This window comes from Triturus cristatus, chromosome 2_1 (assembly GCF_964204655.1).
Source record: "Triturus cristatus chromosome 2_1, aTriCri1.1, whole genome shotgun sequence".
Taxonomy (NCBI): Eukaryota; Metazoa; Chordata; class Amphibia; order Caudata; family Salamandridae; genus Triturus; species Triturus cristatus.
Genome location: NC_140581.1, coordinates 871,371,741 through 871,392,175, shown reverse-complemented (window position 1 = coordinate 871,392,175; position 20,435 = coordinate 871,371,741). Strand labels below are relative to the sequence as shown.

General features: G+C 43.4%; 1 protein-coding gene across 1 annotated transcript in view; it reads left to right on the top strand.

The window, feature by feature from the left end:
* TRPM3 (transient receptor potential cation channel subfamily M member 3) overlaps positions 1 to 20,435 on the top strand; it is a 1,363,437-nt gene that overhangs the window by 1,299,674 nt on the left and 43,328 nt on the right. The window contains exon 21 of the mRNA XM_085633017.1: positions 6,650 to 6,824. Coding sequence (XP_085489143.1) covers positions 6,650 to 6,824 — 175 coding nt within the window. The remainder of the gene's footprint in view (positions 1 to 6,649; positions 6,825 to 20,435) is intronic.

Below are 20,435 nucleotides of genomic sequence, written 5' to 3'. Positions count from 1 at the left end.
GGAATCCCATATATAGTAACTGTATCGGAGAGGGTTGTCTGCTGCAATAATGTTCTTTTTTCACCCCCGCACGGGCGGGTGGATGTTTCCATCTGGCCTTCGATTCCAACCTTGAAAGCAGAGTTCAACAAGTAGAGCAGAATAAGAGCTGTATTGTCCCAAAAAGAGGTGTCATTGACTTCCTCTCGTGAAACATTTGTCCTTCACGTTGCTAATACGCGCACTGAGGTACAGGCGGTTTTGAATACTGACCTCCCCCTACATTTCGGAGCTTTGATCCTAACTATTTTCAATGCCTCGTCCACGACCGGCCTGGCTCATTTTTTTAAACTTGTAGGCTCAGGCCTCGTGACCTCTTATTTTTGGTGTGATTCCGGCATTTTTTCATTCGATTTTCTCGAGCATGTTTGGAGGTGTTCCGCTGCTTCTGGCGCTGGTGGCAGGTGTGCTGCTTTTACTTTTCATACTACGGAATGGCTGCTGTTTCTGTGCCACACGAGCACCTGTCCCGTCTGCATCTTCTTCGTGATAGGATGCTTGACTTTTATGGTACTCTGCCATTGGCGACTTTAAGTCTGGCATATGGATTATCCTTCAGGTATTCCTACTTCACCTGCGTGCAACCTGTATTTCACTGCCTGGATTGTCCCTTTGAATGGCCTCTGGATTTGTGCTTGACCAACACGGTGTCTCCGGTGCCGGATTTCGATCGACTGATGAGGCCCTTAGTGTCTCACGAGTTGGCCTGTTCTGGTGTCCGGATTATGGCTTGTGGTGCGGCGCATGGTATCCTGGGTAATTGGGACATATCAACGGCTGCCTACGACTTCTTGGCTATGAGCTATTTAGAGGAACATTCCGGTTGCCCTCTGATTGTGCTAGAGGCTCCGATGGTTGAAGAACACGTATGTTACTTTTCTTTAATTAATTGGATGGCTGAGACTTTTAGTGGCCCTGCAAACGATTTTTTGTTGGAAGCAGTTGCCACGTATGCTGCCTATACATTCATGGATTAACTGAACTATCCTCCTTTGCGCCTGTGCTACTGGACAGCAACCTAGCGCAGCATTCATTTTTTTTTTCTAATCATTGTGTTACTTATAGTATTTGGATGATAGTAGTTGTTAATATATGAAGTAAATTGTACATTTACTTAGCAAGTTTAAATAATTTTAGTCAGCTATCTAAGTAGACATGGATAAGGTAGTTAATAAATGTTTTTACATGTAAGTTTCTGGTCGTTGTTGATCAGTTCAACATGTTCTTTTTTCACTCTAAAGAAGAACACTTTTTAATTTAGGGAGTTTATCTACTTTATGCTAAGTTCGAATGAAAAAAGCAATGGGATTTTACTTACTTCAAGTGTAGTATGACGTTTTGTAGTTGTAGTCGTAGGTTTGTATTTTCTTCTCTCAGCAAGGTAACCGTTTTTCTCCAAGTTTGGCCCAAAAATGGTAAATTACGTTAAGTGTATAATTGTTTTTATATTAGTGAGTTAATTAATGGTAGCTTTTGATTGGTTCAATTAGTGAAATTTCAAAATCATTGGTCGAGAACGTTATTTTGAATTAGAAAACCGTTAAATAATTATATGTGTGAATAGTTTTGTAAAGTAAAATAGTTAAAAAAAGTGTGTAAAATAAAAGAATAGTGCATATCGAGTTGGTAATAAAAAGACGATATTTTTTGTATATTTCTATAAGCAGATAGGTCGTCGATGTTAGTGTAGTCGATATATATGTCTAAGGTCATGTTATTTAAAATAAAGTCGATCATGTAGTAGTCGATATTTATGTTGTCGATATTAGTGTGAACGATATTAGGGTTGTCGATAAAAAAAAATCGATATTTGTGTGAATCCTTGTTTAAGTATAGGATGACGATATTAATGTAAGCGATATTTTAGTGACGATATTTATTTTTGACGATATTTATGTTAACGATATTCCATCATGGAACCCTCACAATGGGCGATATTTACAACAAAATGTCAGAGCGTAGTGTTACTCAAAAATTGGTAACACCTCGTGCTGACATTTTTAAAATGCAGGGATGAGCTGTATTTTTAAAAATGCAGTGCACCCCTGTGTTTCCCCTAGTTCTGGTGCTAATAAAGCTGCTTAGCGCCAGTGCAGGCACCCTGGGCCATGTTGTAAAGGTGCCAGCTCTGCAGGGATGATGGTTTGTGTGCAGGAAGGGACACCTTCCTGCACATAAACAATCCTTAAAGGCGATTTGCTCTTTCTATGTGTTCTGCAAAATGCAGAATACATGGAAAAAACAAAAATCGAGTAGTAATTAATAATTTCTCCTCGTATCGCCAGTCTAAGACCGAGTGTTACCTGGCCTTTTTTTGGCACTGCCCCAGCCTTGTAAATATGGGGCAGTGTCGAAAAGCAATAGATGTTGTGGCCGAACGCCCACTGCAATACCGATTGCACTCCCCTTTCACGCTAAGTGAAGCAAGAACAGGGGCATTATTTACAAGGCGGCGTTAAGCCGCGTTAAGTGGCTTAACGTGCCTTGTAACTAAGAATGAGGGGATATCGTCACCAGAACGCCGCTAAGTGTGACATTCTGGTGGTGATATCCCCCTGTAAATATGTCCCTATATTTTTTGTACACATGTTGGAAAAAGGTCTGTCCATTCAAGGTTCAAACGCATGCTCACACTGAGAAATCTGCAACAACAACCAAGTCTCAAAAGGAGGAAGGGAGAATCACAAAGGAATCAGGAAAAAGACACAAAATGATGTAAACATTAGGCCCTACAAAACAAATGATCAGAATTTATTTGGCATAAGGTCAGGTGGGGGCCGTAGACAACTGGGTACATAGACAAAATGGAATGCAGGGCAAGCACTCCAACATCAAAAGGGACATAAGTGTGGAAAAAAGAGAGAGCATTAGTGGGGGACAATCTCTAGCAGTAGTGTGAGAGATGGCTGTGCATGTGTACTAGCCCACGGTCCTAGAAGGGCAAAGGTTCAGGTTCTTGTTTGCGTTTCAGCTGCAAAGCAAGAACCCTCAGGAATGAGCTGTACTAAAGACAGCCAAGATAAATGCTCTTTGGAGCCCACCAAGAAGTAAAAGAATGCTGAAGCATGTAGGCATGCACTGGCTACTGGAAGTCATGCTAAAGGAGAGCCCACTTAGCATTGGCAGAGGAGCAACCTATAGACATGCACTGACACACACAGCCATAAAAGGTGATCTATACTATCCACCCAAGGGTCACTGAAGAGTAATACACTGCTATGCACAGGAGAAACCAGCAAAAGGAGATGTTGTTAATAAGAAATAGAGGGGAACCCCCAAGTATTAACTGCATGCAGGCAATAATCTTAAATATGAGGAGTTTCCTCAGAAGTGACAGAGGAGCAACTCACATAAAGTAAAACCCAGGAGTGAGAGGGGACCAATCCATGACTATTGCACTGGTTAGAGGAACCCGTGGTTAATGATTCAAAGAGTCTACACAATACTGACTGAGGGGTAATTCCATTGTATGCAAAGGAGAAAAAGTTGCCTTAGCAGATGTTCTTTAGGGACTAACAGAAAGAAATATGTTCACATCACCCCTATCCTGATGGAACTCCATTGGCTCTCCATGCCCTTGCACACTATCTTCAAACCCAGCTTCTTCATTTACAAAGTATTTTTACATTTATGAATTGCACCATTTACAAAGCATTGTGAATAGCAATCACTGTATATCGTGCAGACAGGCTCCCCATTTCTAGTGGTTTTCAGGATCACAAGGAGTTATGGGACATGCTAAATGTGTGAGCAGCACCTAGAGACAGCAGACGAATCACTGCTAGATGCACAGGGCACCACAGGTGTCACATGATAGTGCGTTTTAAAGTTAAATGAATTAGCACTGGTAGGAGATCGAATGGCCTAAAATGAAGACAGCCAGTTTAAGTCATGTAAGATCTAGCAATCATCTTGAAGCCACTTAGTCCCAATCTCACTCATCTGAGTCGACATCATAAGTTGACTATCTTAAGGTCAGGCTCTCATTCAACTCCTGAAAAGGATTGTTTTGAATAGCGAATGAGTGTATGTGCACCTTAAAGAATTGAACGTGTGAAGAGTGAATGCACTTTTTAGATGTAAAATAGTCCCTCCTCATTAGAAATGGGATTCTCTGGTTGAATACACCACAAAAAGTCTCCACACAGGTTTATAAAAAAATAGGCGTTTGTATTAGGAGCAAATAAGACCAAAATATTAAAAATGCGTTGTATACTTTTCAAGTTATAGCATTGCCAAGTATGCATGTAAAATCACAATGCTGACAGAAATACGATCATTCCTCTTAGGGTAATTACGGTAGCATTCCGTGGAGAGTGCCGGCAGAGCACTTATGAGCAATTATCTTTGCGGTCATGCTGGACTGGGGGGAAGAACAGGGATCCTGGCAAGGGATCAACAGATATGCATCTTGTGCCAGGCAGGTTCCCAGGTACCCCCAAACAAAGAATTAGCCACAAGTCTCTCAGGACCGGGGTGCACAAATTATTGGGCTGACATGTGGTGCTGGGCCGTCACAGTACCTCTCAGTGCACTAGGGACCCTTCTGTGTGGAAAGCGGTGCGGCATCAGGCTGGACGGGGCTGCCCTCGAGCAGTCATGGCAGGTTTAATAAAGTCCCGCTGGTCTCCTCTGTGGCCTGCAGCACGGCCTCAGCAGACGCGACGCTTCCAGTGATGGTTGTTATGACAACAAGGGGGCCATGCCGGAAACGCTTCCCTCTATTCTGTGGTGTCAGCTCGGGCCCAAGGTGGTGCTTTTATTCTGAGTGTGATACTGAACTGGATATGTGAGACACAAAGAGAGCGCTGTATGGCAGTGATGTGTGGTGCTTGTTTCTTTGTGGCAAAGTCCTTTGTGATGCAGAGAGGAGCGCTGGGGACACGCTAGGGCTCAGAGAACAGCTCTTGCAGCAGAATAATAAAGAGTCAGGAAGCAAAGTCTTTGTTGGCCCTGAAACTACAGGGACCAGGGCGCAAGCTAACAAGTCATTGGAGAACACTCATTGGTACAATGCTGAGGTAGCAGGCAGCAGGCCAGCACAGCAAGGCAGGTAGCACAGTGGCAGACCCTCCTGTCACTCAACAAACAGCAGGCTAACAAAGCAGATCATTTAGCTAAGTGCAGTCCCTCCTGGCAGCACAGCAGTCCTTCTGGTAATGTGCACATATAAAGTCAGCGATGTCTGGATACAGGTCCAAAAGTGTCTGTTTTTAGAGGGTCAGAGACTCAGTACTTGTACCCAAAAGTACCTTTATGAGGATGCGTCAAAGTAGTTCTCTCAATTGTCCAAGGATCCCTTTCAACCCTGTCCTGTCTACCGATATGGGATTATCAGTACCTTGTGTTGGGCAGAACACAACCTTTCAGGTGGAGGGCGAGCCCCTCCCAGCCTAGGAAGACCCATCAGAATGCAGATGAATGCAAATGCAGTTGAGTGACCTGTGTTGTGCCTGTCTAGAGGGAATGTCACCCAGCCCAACCTAGACATGTATTGGAGACAGACTGTCAGGCACATAGAGCAGTAAGTGCAGAGAAATGTCCACTTTCTTGCTTAGCACTTTCTAAAAGTGACATTTCTAAAATAGTAAAGTTAAATCCCACCTCACAAGTAAGTAGAATTTATCAATACCATACCAAATATATGAAACATCAAAAAGCTACTCCTTTCTTATCCGGAATTACCATTTAAAAAGGTATAAGGGAATTCCCAATGCTAACCTATGAGAAGAGTAGGCCTCACAGTAGTGAAAAATGAAATAGGTGTTGTTTGTCACTACCGGGACATGTCAAAAATAAAAGTACATGTCCTACCTTTTACTTATATAGCATCCTGCTCTTAGCGATACTTAGGGCCTACCTTAGGTGTGGCTCATAATAAAAGGGGATTTTAAGGCTTGGCAAGAATTTTTAAATGCCAAGTTGAAGTGGCAGTAAAACTGCACACACAGGAACTGCAATGGCAGGCCTGAGACAGGTTTGAAAGGCTACTTCTGTGGGTGGCACAAGCAGTGCTGCAGCCCACTAGTAGCATTTCACTCATACACCATGGGTGTAGGGGGTACCACTTTACAAGGGACTTATATGTAAATTACATATATGAATCAGATATACACAAATCACATACATCTGTAGGGAAGAAGCATAGCATATGCACTTTAGCACTGCTTAGTAGTGGTAAAGTGCTCAGAGTCCTAAGGCCAACAAAAAGATAGTCAGCAAAACAGGAGGTAAAAGGCAAAAAGGCTGGAGAAAGACCACCCTATGGATGCCAGTTCTAACATGCCTGCATTTCAATTCAAGCACCCCATAGAAGAGAGAATGATACATCATACAGCAAATAGTATGTGGTGGGAGAGTAATAGTTCTCTAGGATGCTGCCAAAGAATCCTCTATGCACATTAACAAAAGGTTTGTTTTTGTAGAAAGACCTAAACAAAAGGTGTATTTCTTTTAAGTACATTAGTTGTTTGAAAATCTATTGTAGTCTGGTTTCTAAATCTTGATCTTGAATACCTTTATTTTGCGATCATAAGAATGATTTATGTGATCATAATACTATTATTAAATAGCACACTCTAACGTGGTTTATATTTCTTTTTACCTTCAGATGATAGACATGATGTATTTTGTGATCATCATGTTGGTAATTTTGATGAGTTTCGGTGTTGCCCGGCAGTCGATCCTTTTTCCAAACGAAGAGCCGTCCTGGAAGCTTGCTAAAAACATCTTCTACATGCCCTACTGGATGATCTATGGGGAGGTGTTTGCTGACCAGATAGACCGTAAGCACGCCCTTTATGATTCTGTATCCCTCCATGAAGGTACTTAATTTTGACTTAGCAATATCCTACAAGGTCATGTACATAAAGGCAATAAATGGCTCAGGAAAGAAGGACTAAGAGGTGCAACAGGAAGTGAGGTGAGAGCAGAAGCTATTGAGAGTTACAAGTAGTGCTGGGAGGGTCACACAACTTTTAGATATTTCTCTGGAATAAATACAGTGTGTGCAATCTCTCTTAAGTAATGGACTGTGCCATTTTTAATGCATTTATGTATGATGCTTCTCCTGAAAAGCATTGTGGCTGAGCTCCTCAAACACAACATTTGCAGGCTGGGATGCTTTCTCTCAATATTACATGTATGTTTCAGAGTCACTGTGCCCACAGCATAATTTGACTTTGTGGTACTTTGTGGTACTTTGCTTATTACAAATTCTTGAGGCAAACTGTGCACCCACGATTAAGTCTCAGTCAGCAAATTTTATTGACCTGCAGTTTGAAAATTTGAGTAGAGAGTTTTACAGCTCCATTGACATTGTTTTGTTGTTACATAACTTACCCATGTGGCTTACCATCTGGGGCGAGATTACAAGGTGGGTGTGGGGCCCTGGTAGCACCAGTGTCATCCCTCGCTGCTGTGTGCCAGGTATACAAACCAGTGTCATGTGCCACATTAAATGAAAATGTTTTGAATTTGGAGCATGAGCTAAGTCAATGTTAGCTCTTAGACTATAGGCAGCAGCGCACAGCATACACACATAGTTTACCCAACACTGTGTCTTTTAGTGCAGTTTATTCCTCTCACGTTTTATGAACCCCTACAATCCCACATGTGGGCGGTCGAAAAATGCAGATAGCTGTTTGGGGAACTTCAGATCTCCCCGCATAATATAACATGCGTTCTGCACTCAAACAGACAGTGACAGCATGGCCTCTGTTAGTTTTTCTGCAGGTTAGCCGGGGCCGTCCAGTCTGCCTTTTAAGGAGGTCATTCAACCTCCCAGAGTGTGGGACATGCCTGTAAGGTCGCAGTCAGCTTTGTGTGCCATTCTTCAGAGATTGCTCCAGGAGGCACACTAAATGTGACCACCTGTTTAGTGGCTCAAAGTGAGTGCATCTATCTAAGGACATATGGTACATGGCCAAACCGTGCAAAAATCTAGATACCATATTAGTAATTATCTTGAGTCTGAGATAACAAAAGCCTTGCTTCTTAGAAACTTTAAAGAGGCACTTATGGATGGTAATGCTTTTGCAGACAGGTCAATTTCCATCCCTGCACAGAGTTAGCTGGAAAAAGGATAACGTTTCTCATTCTATAAAACAAATTGCGGCTTTCATCTTCTAGTTTTACTTTTGGATGTTTTAATATATCTTGAGAGTATATTAATATGGTTTATTGGTCTTTGGTCTAACTTTGTGGTGACACATTATAACATTAAAAAGAGGTTGGTGGAACTTTAGTGCTAATGTGAAAACTGGTTCTAGTCTTTCTGTTGATGTTTATAGCAATATTGTGGTTTTGATCCTAAAAGCAAATAGAAATAGTAGGGAAACAAATGGAAAAAGGAATACGTAATTATGCAATACAGTATCTGGGCAAAAGCTAGAGACATCAGCTAAACAAATGTCCACATTTTCCTGGAAATCATTTGCATAATAGAGGTTCATTCCATATCAACACATTATTACTAATTTTGAACAGTTATGAGAAAGGTGAGCCTAGAATGCTTATTTATACGCTTCTCATAATCATATAGTTTCTAAGACAGCACTCTAGTGAAAAAAACTAATACAGAACACTCACTAAAATGTGGTGTTTTGCTTCTCATATTTGTGTTTTCATCTCAACATTTGTGTTTTGAAATGAGTTTATGAATTACAAATGTGCCTTTCAAATGAAACTTACTCCTGCACAATAACTCTTTCTGTCCTTCTACCAGTGGCCATTTATTGATGCTGCATCTAGTCACTCCAGGATTCATACAAAAAGAGCTGATTGTAGCTTAGAACCTTACAATGGAGTTTCTATTGATTGGGGAATGTGGCTAGATCTGTATTGAATACATGGACAACTAAATACTAATTCCACAGATCTCTATAAGTTACTTCTTTTCCATGATATCTCACTGCCAGTCACCCTGATGCTCCGATTCACACCTGGGCTCCTTTTATGAGTAAAATTTGATTTGTGTACTTCATATTCCTCAAGCGAAAATTGTTCCACAGTTCTCAAGAAGTTACAAAATAAAAAATTCACCAAATATTCAATAGTAAACCTCAAGAAAACTGTGTAGGCAGAGCTTAAATTAGAGATGTCCACACATGGCTGTATCCCCAAGAATCTTGTTGGACATGCATGCTTATACGCAGATTCACAAAAGGCTAAGTTGATCCTAAATACACTGACACACACTCTAGCTGCATCATTTGTAAGTATAACCAATACATACAAAATCAATGACATTTTCCTGAACTTTAATGAATCTGCCCTTTGGTATTAAATAAATGTGACCACATCAACAATCATTGTAGTAACAGTGTCACATGGACATTATAGAGAAGCAACATGACCCTGATCTGCTAAAGCCTTGACCTGCCAGACGGACAATTGTATTTCCATTCCTCGAAATTTGGAATTTCGAGGCTTATCAGGGTCATGGCAAGTGAATTTAACGATCTTGTCAACGTCATGAACTTGCACTCTTAGTATTAGTAAAAGTAGCTAATTAGCCAAATAAATGCAACTTTTTTTCAATTAACCCCTTTAGCGCGGCGCGGATTACCGTGCTGTGCTGAAGGGTTCGTGCGCGGGTGATGCCATGACGGAGCGGTTCCGTCATCCGCACAGCGCAACCGATGCACATGACGGAACCGCTCCGTCATGCGCATCAAAGGGGTTAAAGTTTTATTTGATAAAGCAATACAGACAAAAATATAATGCCAAAGTGACTAAAAGCAACTCCCCCAACACATGCAATCCTTAATCAATACCTATTCTACTCCTCCACTCCATACCACCAAGTCCATATCTCAAATTAAAAGCAGTCAATGTATTCCCTGTGAATACCCTAAATGAATACAACTCCAAATCCCCCCATACTTAACAACTGCATTACTACACAGCATGTTTACGAATTAACCACAAACTGCACTAGAAAGAAACAATATAGGAGAGGCAAAACAGCAGTGGGGCTAGGAGTTTGAAGAAATGTATACCATGTAATGACAAGGTAATTATTTTCATATTAGGCAATTCAGCTGTAGATGCTTCTGTTTCCTGATCACAAAGCTAGAATGAAAATACCAGTGCAAAGTGATTTTATTTCAGTGCAAACATTTTAGCCATATTCTCCCTATAGTTCTAAATCAGCTACTTTTCTGTACTTAGAGTAGGGTACAGGTTGCACTTTCTCAAATATGATAAGCAAGTCATTTATAAATACATTTCTAAGATAATTCTAGATAAAGAAATACACATATTGGACTCAAGATACTCTTTTCAATTGTAATATGCAATCAAATATTTTGGTGAAGCATATCTTTTGCACCATGTATGGACATGTGTAAAATAGCTGTCAGAATTTGAGAAATGCACCGCACAACAAGTACGCTGCTCTAAAAGGGTGTGACTTCATCTCCAAACAAGCAGCTTATGCTATGAGGCATGCTTTTATTGAAACCTTACATTACATTGATATTGAATAGGTCTAACTGAATTAATTTGAGTACTATTTGACATGCTTTTACTGATTATGACTCCATTCATTTCAAATGCTCAGTTCTTCTGCTCATGGATATGTGTTTCTTCCTCTCAGTGGAAGTAGAACTCTGCTCCCTGAGGCAAAGCAGGTCATTGCATGATCTCTCCTACTAACATATTTAAATTGAACATGGTTAGTGTATAAGCTAAGCATAGTACTTTCATTGTGTAAGTAATTTAAAGCTGCATTTGTAAATAGAAGGATCAATATAGGGAAATCTACGAGAGAAGGAGCTATATATGTGCATTAAAATGTGCTTGATACTCAATTCACTGCTTTGTATGTCCTCTATTCACAAAGATTTTGCTCAGAGTATTTGTTAGTTACTTTTATAGAACTCTTGTCTCACTCTGTAAGTGCTCCTAGCTCACTCTGGAATTTCAGGCAGAGCAGTAGCATAAAACATGGTGGCTGCTCAGCTAACTCTGGGCCTGATTCTCAAACTGCAATTTGTTGTATGTTTTGTAATACTACAAAATGTACTACAAAATCCAATTTACAAACTACTCTGCACTCCCTATACTTATGTATGCTGAGTTCTCTGCTCTGACTGTGGAATCTACGGGTGTGGAGAACTATGCAAATATAAGTATGAGGAGTGCGGAGTCGTAAAACTCCACACATAGTTCGTGAATACTGAAAAGAGTAAACTTACTGTAAAGTTTATATTCACCTTTGAGAATCAGGCCCTTTGCGTCTTCACAGAAGCCGCCATGGCCACCATGGGGCAAATCTCTAAATGTTGGAGGTGGCCATCCACCAGGTCGGCAGAGGTTATAAACTCACATGCTGGAGGGACATGGGGTCACTCACCAAATTTTAAACAACCCCATAAATTGCAGCAAAATCTTGTGAATTGGGTTCTTGGTGTTTAAAAATATCAGATACAATAAAGTTTGAACACAAATTACTATTAAAGATACATTTTATGTTTACAGTTCATTATGCATCTTTGATATTTTATTTATATTTAATGGAGCGATATGTTTGTAAATGATATTTAAGACACAATATTTATGCCAAATGAAATTCTGACAATGATATTCTAAAACAACACCAAAATCTGTCGAAACCTGCCACCTGACACCATTCTACGATGTGATTCCACCAGCGGTACTCAAGTTAACAGCGGATTAATCATAATCACTGGGAGTCAGGAAATTTTACTTTACTGCCCATCTCTAAATCAGATGTTAGGTCTTTGCCAAGCTTAGGTTCTTTTTCTTTCAGGTGAGTACACTGACACTGTAAGTAATACTATAACAGCTTCAACCTTGAACATGTTTTGACGTTATTTTTAACATAATGAAATGCAATTGTTCAAGCTTTATTAAAATATAAGTTTGCTCTCTCACACACTCTGAAATTCTAAAACAATAACAATAAGAGTTGTGGAAAAACATTACAGACCTGTTATAATGGGGGGTGAAATTAAAACCATAAAGTAGGTAACATATTAAAAACGTAAGTATGTAGCATTAAACTGAGTATGAAGTTTTCTGAAAGAACAGCATTTCCCATATTGAGAAATTAAAATTTCCCATAAACATGGCAAGATTATTTTAAAGTTAATATAATGTTATTCTACCATATTTATTCCGTAATTAAAATTTGGCTGTGAAAGAAGTTGGAGAAACAGTGTCATGCGGTTGTACACACACCAGTTCTGCCCTGCATATGTCTTCAAAACTGATTGTGATTGCAGCACTTATGCATACCCTGATTCCCTTGGCCTGGTGGAGGCATTCCAGGGCGACCCCTCCACCTTGCGGCCAAAAAACTGTTTTTTACAGAACCCTGGATCTGCAGAGGAGCCAAGAATTAGGGCTGGAGTAAAAAAAAAAAAATGGGGCAGTCTCCGGCCATGGCCAGGGGGCTCATGGGCGGTTGGGGGTTTGTCAAATTTCTAATAATGGCCCGGGGACAACATACGACCAGGCACTATTATTGTTTTGGGGTGAAGGGGCATGTGTCCCCCTCCTTCCCAAGCCATTATAAGGCCACAAGGACCCCATCCCCAGAGCAATGTGAGTCTTTAAGGGGAGGGCAGAGTGCAGCCTCCCATCCCACAGCCAGTACATGGCCTTGGGACATTACATTGTCCCTGAAATCTTCACATTTTCACTTAACTGTAGTCTATGACATCTGAAATGACTTTTATTGATAAGAAAACTGTGCATGGCAGGGCACAAGTTATAAGTTACTTGAAATGACTATAACTGGTGAATATCTGCGGTTTTGTTTGTTTAAAATAGTATGTTTTAACTGACATTTTCACCTTTGGTTTTTTATCTTTGTTTTTTCAGTGAATATATATATATACAGGGCTCGAAAAATGTACTCGCCCGCTTGCAAATGCGAGTCAATTTCTTTCAGGGCGAGACAGTTTTCAGGCCTACTTGACCGGCCTGGCGAGTGAGCTCCTCATTCCCAGCCAGCCGGCCAAATACCTACACACATTAACCTGCTAAGTGACGGGCGAAACGGGCAGAGAAGGAAAAGGACTCTGTCTTTTCCTTCGTGTCCAAAGAAGACAAAGACATTGTCTAGTTCCCCTGCCGCTGGCAGCTGCCCCCACCCCCTTTTTGTTCCCTCTCTCTCTTCCCTCTCTTACTGTCGCCTCATGCTCATTTAGTAAAACCGATACTTCAAGAAACGCGTATTACCTTCTCTTTCTTCCTTTTGTTTATTTGCTCCCTTGTGAAATGGATCCAAAAAAGAAAAACACTTGCTGGATACGTCGGCTTTTTCCGACATTTTTCAATTTCAAGTGCAGCCTCGGGGTTGAGAGAATTTTTTTTTAGGCAGCATATTGCTCCTAATTAGTGTGTAATTTGAATTGAGTCGCATCCAGGTGTTTATAGCGGATCAGTGCAGTGCAAGTTTCTCTCAATGGGGCAGTATGGTGTTCAGTGGAGGAGAGGATGTGGCACTATGGTCAGAGCTGCTGAATTTGGAACTGGGGAACCAGGTTCAGTCTTCATGACCAGTCCACAAGACTTCTCTTCCTGAGGGAGCACATTCCCATGCTAAACCTTAGAAGGCCCCACAAGATCTTAAAAGCCCTGGTGTCTTAGCACCAGCAGGTGGACCCTAGCAGTGGCAAGTGTAGGTTAACCTTGAAGGCCTGTACACCACAATTAATTCTGAAGTTCACCTCCAGTCTTGAAGGCAGGCCTATGAAGCAGCACACCATAGAGTGACAGTGACGATGTCACTGAGGTCATGGGACCCTTGAGCATGTGTTTATCTGGGGCCGTATTCTAATATGTTTAAGGTACAGCGGTGTACCCGAGTACTGCTAATAATGTCTTTTTTTGCAGATTTATATAGCGCTTACTCGACCCGAAGGTATTGGAGTGCTTAACATGAGCACCAGTTATGGTACACAAGGACACACTCATTTTTGTTAGGCACGGGGAGATTAAGAGATTTGCCCAGAATGACAGGATGTTGAGTCGCCGGGGCCGTAATTTAGTATGTTAAGGTACAGCGTTGAACCCGAGTACTGCTAAGAGTATTCATCCGGGGCCACGCTCTAGTATGTTTAATGTACAGTAGTGTACCCGAGTACTGCTGAGAGTGTTTATCCAAGGCCGTGCTCGTAACTTTAAAAACATTTCAGTGAGAATAGTAATGAGGCTAAAAAATTCAATCATGTCTTAATGGTCATAGATCAATGGCCCTGCAAATGTTTTAAAGAAAATTTGTATGCAAGCAATTTGTAGGTCAAGTGCATTGATGTTCGGTCGAGTAGAAAATTCTAGTCACTAGACCTGCAGGTCAAGTAAGATTTATAAGATCTTGTTTCTATTCAAAAAGAGTTTTTTCTTTTGCCAGTATCTTTGGCGCCGTTTGACGAATCTTCAATCTTCAAGAAATTTTCCAAACTAATGGTTCACTCAGTTCAGCTCCTGTTTAAAAGTTTCGGGGTAATTCGTCAAGCGGGGGCCGAGAAAAAAGGAGGGTCCCAAAACACGTTTTCCCCGTGTTAATTTCCATAGGAACTTTAGACAAAGCTACAGCCCGAACTTCTGAATGGAATTACACCAAATTTGGCAAAAATGTAGTTCTTGGTCCAGAAAGCATGCCTTTTTTAAAAATGGTGTAAATCCGTTCAGTAGTTGTTGAGAAATTCAAAAAATAAAAATGTAGATATCTGAGCACCAAGGAGGATTCGCAAACCCTCCTGAGCACAAGCTTAATTCTGATTGGCTGCCAACACTCCAAACCAGAATGTGTTGGCAACCATCTTGTGACTCGGTAAAACTGAGTCACAAGAAATCAGTTAAAAAAAAGATAAAAAACAAGAAAAGGGGGCAGGGTAGAAACACCCTGATCCCCTAGGCCTGCGTAGGGGGTCCCACAAGGACCCCCAGGGCCAAAAGGAGCATTTAAAAAAAAAAAAAATCGCCTGAATTCGTGCTGGGTGCGCAAATCCGACCAAAGAAACAGTTTAATTAAGCCTCCGGGTGGGCCAGGTCCCGGGGGCAATGTTTCCTTGTTGTGAGAAGGGCCTACGGGGGCCCCCGCAGCCCCGGGGACCACCACTTCCTGGGGCTTAGTTTAATATACATGGGGGGCACACGGCTTCCCCACAGCCCCGGGGACCGCCACCTCCCCAGGGCTTTTTTATTAAAATGCATGGGGAGCTCCTTCCTGCCCCCCCACCACCCTGGGGCCCACCACCTCCCTGGGGCCCACTGAATTTCAGGGCGGGGGGGCCTTGTGGGACCCCCCAAGCTACCTCCCCGGGGCTTCAACAATTTAAATTAGTGTGGGGGGCTCCTGCCACGTAGTCCCCCTCCCTTATACATACTTATAAAAAAATGGCATGGCCAGGCCCAGGGGAAGGGGTCCCCGGGCCATAATCGACCTCGGAAGGGGGGCCATGGGGCCCTCCACAAAATACAAAAAAAATAAGACTGGCCAGGCCCCAGGGGATGGAGTCCCAGGAGCCATAATTGTCCTCGGGAGAGGGGCTGTGCGGCCCCCTTCCTGTTTATAAAAAAAAAAAAAAGAAAAGGGCCCAAAAAATGCTAAAAACAAAGGGGGACACACAGCCCCCTTCTAAAAATGCAAAAAAGAGGAAAAGCCGGCAGCTAGCCATAGGCCCCGCCCCATCCCTGCACCACTCTTCAAACACGCCTCCTGGCGCATTCTGGGTTGGGGGATTAAGTCCCCTTGAATGCTAAGGGTCCATAGGGGCCAAGTAGCCCACCAGGTACCTCCAGTAAGCCCCACACAGTGGGATTACCGAGAGGTGGTCTGAGGCCATGCCACTTTTTACACCACTCTGCAAATGCGCCTCTTGGCGCATTTCTGGTAGGGCGATGAGGTCCTCTTATGTCCTGAGCACCTCAGGACTAAAGTGGACTTCATCCCCCGAGCAGCAGTGCGCCAGAAGACGCGTTTGCAGAGTGGTGTAAAAAGGTGGCACGCCTCGGACCACTCTCAGCAATGCAGCTGTGTGGGGCTTACTGGAGGTACCTGGTGGGCTAGTTGGCCCCCAGGGACCCTCAAGATTCAAGGGGACTTAATTCCCCAACCCAGAACGTGCCAGGAGGAGTGTGTGCAGAGTGGTGGAGAAAGGAGGCTTGGCCTGTGTCTACCTGTCAGTTATCCCACTATCTGGGGCATACTGGAGGTATCAGGTAGGGTAGTTTGCCTCTAAGGACCCCCAGCAGTGAAGGGGACTTTAATCCCCATCCAGGAGCATGCCAGGAAGTGTGTTTGCAGAGTGGTGGGGAAAGGGGGCATGGCCTGCTATGAGAATTTAGCAATCCTGCTGTGTGAGACTTACTGGAGGTAATAGGAGGTGTAGTTGGCCCCCAAGGTTGACCTTAGGGGCTAACTACCCCTCCTGTTATCTCCAGTAAATCCCACACTGTGGGATTGCTAAGAGGTCTTCGGAGGCCATGCTCACCTTTCTCCACCACTCTGCAAACGCACCTCCTGGCACAGTACTGGTTGGGAGATGAAGTCCACTTTACTCCTGAAGGACTTTGGTGGCCAAGTAGCCCTCCTGGTAAGACCTACACAGCAGAATTCCTGAGCGTTGGTTTGAGGCCCAGCCCCCATTCTCCACCACTCTGCAAACGTGACTACCAGTTAAAGAAGCAATTGTAATGTAATAGGTCTCACATTTGCAAGAGTTAGAGCTATTAGCGTTGTAAATCCAAAAGTGTTTTATTAATTTTTCTTCCGCGGAGTGGATGTAGGTTGTATATAGTGGAATTATTTGGTATGTGGTGCAGTGAAATTATGTGGATAGAAAGTATGTGGCATTTAGTGTATAGGAATCATGTAGATTGGGATGATGTGTTATGGAGAGCAATTATGTGGTATGGTAGTCTGAGTTGTGGAGTAGCAACCTCAGGTTTAGTCTTCCTCATTTCCATAGAAGCTAAACTATGAACTCAATGAGACAAAAAAAGAAGGAATCACTAAGGAGCACTTCTGGACCTAATCAGAGGTATAAGCAGGGCCACTGGAATTATGCAACTGTTTGGCTGCCACGACTTTCGCACAATTATGCATTTTCCGCATTAGCCACATAATCCATCATCTCCTGCCTAATCTGCAGATTTGAACAAAAAAAGCCTTGTTTCTACCTCAAACGGCTCAAACGATACCAAAAATGCAGTGACAAGTTTTACAGCGTGGTGGAAGGTCCTTTGTAAACCTAGAATGGTCACCTGTTACTTATTGATAAATCTGGGTGTTAAAATGGTACTAATGGTGTGCAAGCCACTCTTGCTTCTTTCTGCGCCTCTCTTGCCTCTTTCTCAATTTCTGTTGCTTCTTTCTGCACCTTTCTTACTTTCTCTGCACTTCTCTTGCCTCTCTCTGCACACCTCTTCTACTTTCTGCACATCGTTTGCCTCTTTCTGCACTTCTGATGCCTTTTTCTGCACCTCACTTGCTTCTTTGGGCACCCCTCTTGTCTCTTTCTGCACCTCTCTTGCCTCTTTCTGCACCCCTCTTCCCTTTCTGTGCACCCCTCCTGCCTCTTTCTGCACATCTGTTCCTTCTTTCTGCACTTCTTTTGTTTCTTTCTGCACCTCTCTTACTTCTTTGTGCATCTCACTTGCCTCTTTCTCGACTCCTCTTCTCCCATTCTGCATGTCTGTTGCTTCTTTCTGCACTTCTCTTGTCTCTTTGTCCACCCCATTCCCTCTTTCTGTACCCCTGTTGCTTCTTTCTGCACCTCTCTTCCTTCTTTGTGCACCCCTTGTACCTCTTTCTGTACCCCTCTTCCCTCTTTTTGCACCCCTCTTGCCTCTTTCTGCACCTATGTTGCATCTTTCTACACTACTCTTGCTTTTTTCTGCACCTCTCTTGCTTTTCTGCACCCTTCTTCCTTTTTTTGCATCCATCTTGACTCTTTCTGCAGTTCTCTTGTCATTTCTGCACCTCTCTTGCCTCTTTCTGCACTTCACTTGCCTCTTTCTGCACTTCTCTTGCTTCTTTCTACACCTCTGTTGCTTCTTTCAGCAATTCTCTTGCTTGTTGTTGTACCCCTTTTCCCTCTTTTTACACCCCTCTTGCCTCTTTCTGCACCTATGTTGCATCTTTCTGCACTACTCTTGCTTCCTTCTGCACCTCTTTTGCTTCTTTTTGTACCACTTGTGCTTCTTTTTGTACCTCTCTTCTGTCTTTCTTCACCCCTCTTGGATCTTTCTGCACCCCATACCTTCTTTCTGCTCTTCTTTTGTTTCTTTCTGTACCTCTTTTGCTTCTTTCTACACTCCTTTCGCTACTTTCTCACCCCTGTTCCCCCTTTTTGCATCTCTGTTGCTTCTTTCTGCACCTCGCTTGCCTCTTTTTCCACCCTCATCCCTCTTTCTGTACCTCTGTCCCTTCTTTCTGCAACCCTTGTGCCTCTTTCTGAACCCCTCTTACCTCTTTCTGCTCACCTCTTGCCTTTTTCTGCACCCCTGTTCCTTCTTTCTGCACCTCTCTTGCCCCTTTCTACACCCCTCTTCCCTCTTTCTGCACCTCTGTTGCTTCTTTCTGTACTTCTTTTTCTTCTTTCTGCACCCCTTCTGCCTTTTTCTGTACCCCTTTTCCCTCTGTCTGCACCTTCCTTGCCTCTCTCTGCACCTCTGTTCCTTCTTTCTACACTTCTTTTGTTTCATTCTACAGCTCTCTTGCTTCTTTCTACTCCCCCTTGCCTCTTTCTCTACCCCTCTTCCCTCTTTCTGCACCCCTGTTGCCTCTTTCTGCACATCTGTTACTTTTTTCTGCACTTTTCTTGCATCTTTCTGCACCTCTGTTGCTTCCTTCTGCAATTCTTTTGCCTCCTTCTGCACCCCTCTTCCCTCTTTTTGCACCTCTGTTCCTTTCTTTCTGCACCTCACTTGCTTCTTTGTGCACTTCTCTTGCTTCTTTCTACACCTCTGTTTCTTCTTTCGGCAATTCTCTTACCTCTTTCTGTACCTCTCTTGCTTGTTTCTGTACCTCTCTTGCATCTTTCTGCAGCTCTTTTGCCTCTTTCTGTACCTCTCTTGCTTCTTTCTGCACCTCACTTGCCTCTTTCTGTACTTCTCTTGTTTCTTTCAGCACCTCTGTTGCTTCTTTCCGTACCCCTCTTGCCTCTTTCTGCAACCCTATTCTCTCTTTCTGTACCTCTCTTGCCTCAGTCTGCCCACCTGTTCTCTCTTTCTGCACCCCTTTTGCCTGTTTCTACAACTCTCTTGCCTCTTTCTGCAGTTTTTTTGCCTCCTTCATCACCTCACTTGCATTTTCTGCAGTTCTCTTGTCTCCTTCTGTACCTCTCTTGGCTCTTTCTGCACCTCTCATGCCTCTTTCTATACCTCACTTGCTTCTTTCTGTACATTTGTTGCCTGTTTCTGTACCCCTTGCCTCTTTGTGCAACTCTCTTGCCTCTTTCTACACCTCTCTTCCCTCTTTATTCACCACTCTTGCCTCTTGCTGTACCTCTGTTGCTTTTTTCTGTACCTCTTGTCTTCTTCTGCACCCTTCGTGCCTCTTTCAGTACCTCTGTTGCTTCTTTCTGCAGTTCTCTTCCTTCTTTCTGCACCCTTTCTGCACCTCTCTTGCCTCTTTTTGCACCTCTGTTGGTTATTTCTGCACTGCTCTTGCTTCTCTCTGCACCTCTGTTCCAAAATACTGCACCCCTTTTACCTGGTTCCGCAACTCTCTTGCCTCTTTCTGCACTTCTCTTGCCTCCTTCTGCACCTCTGTTGCTTCTTTCTGCACCTGTCTTGCTTCTTTCTGCACCACTGTTGTCTCTTTCTGCACTCGTCTTCCCTCTTTCTGTACCTCTCTTGCCTCTTTCTGCATCTCACGTGCCTCTTTCTGCACTTCTCTTGCTTCTTTCTACACCTCTGTTGCTTCTTTCAGCAATTCTCTTGCCTCTTTCTGCATTTCTCCCAACTCTTTAAAATCCCAGGAAGGTGATGGTCCCCGGGGGTCCACAATGGACACCTGTATTTGCATAATTTGTGCCCGGGGAGGTGGTAGCCCCTGGGGCAGTGGGGGGGGGCTTGAGCCCCCCACACTTTGATGTTAGAAGTTGCCCCGGGGAGGTGGCGGTCCCAGGGGCTTCGGGGGGGCTGTGTGCCCCCGCATCTCAATCTTGTAGCCCCGGGGAGGTGATGGTCCCCAGGGCTTGGGGGGGCCCCACAAGGCCCTCCCACCTTAAATTTACAATGCCCCGGGGAGGTAGTGGTCCTCGGTGCTGCATATAATCATCTAAGCCCCCGGAGGTGCCGGTCCCGAGGGCTGTGGGTGCCCCAGCAGCCCCTGCTAATTATTTGCACATTGTCCCCCGGGACCTGGCCCGCCCTGGGGCATATAGATAACGTAGCGCGGGAGACCACGC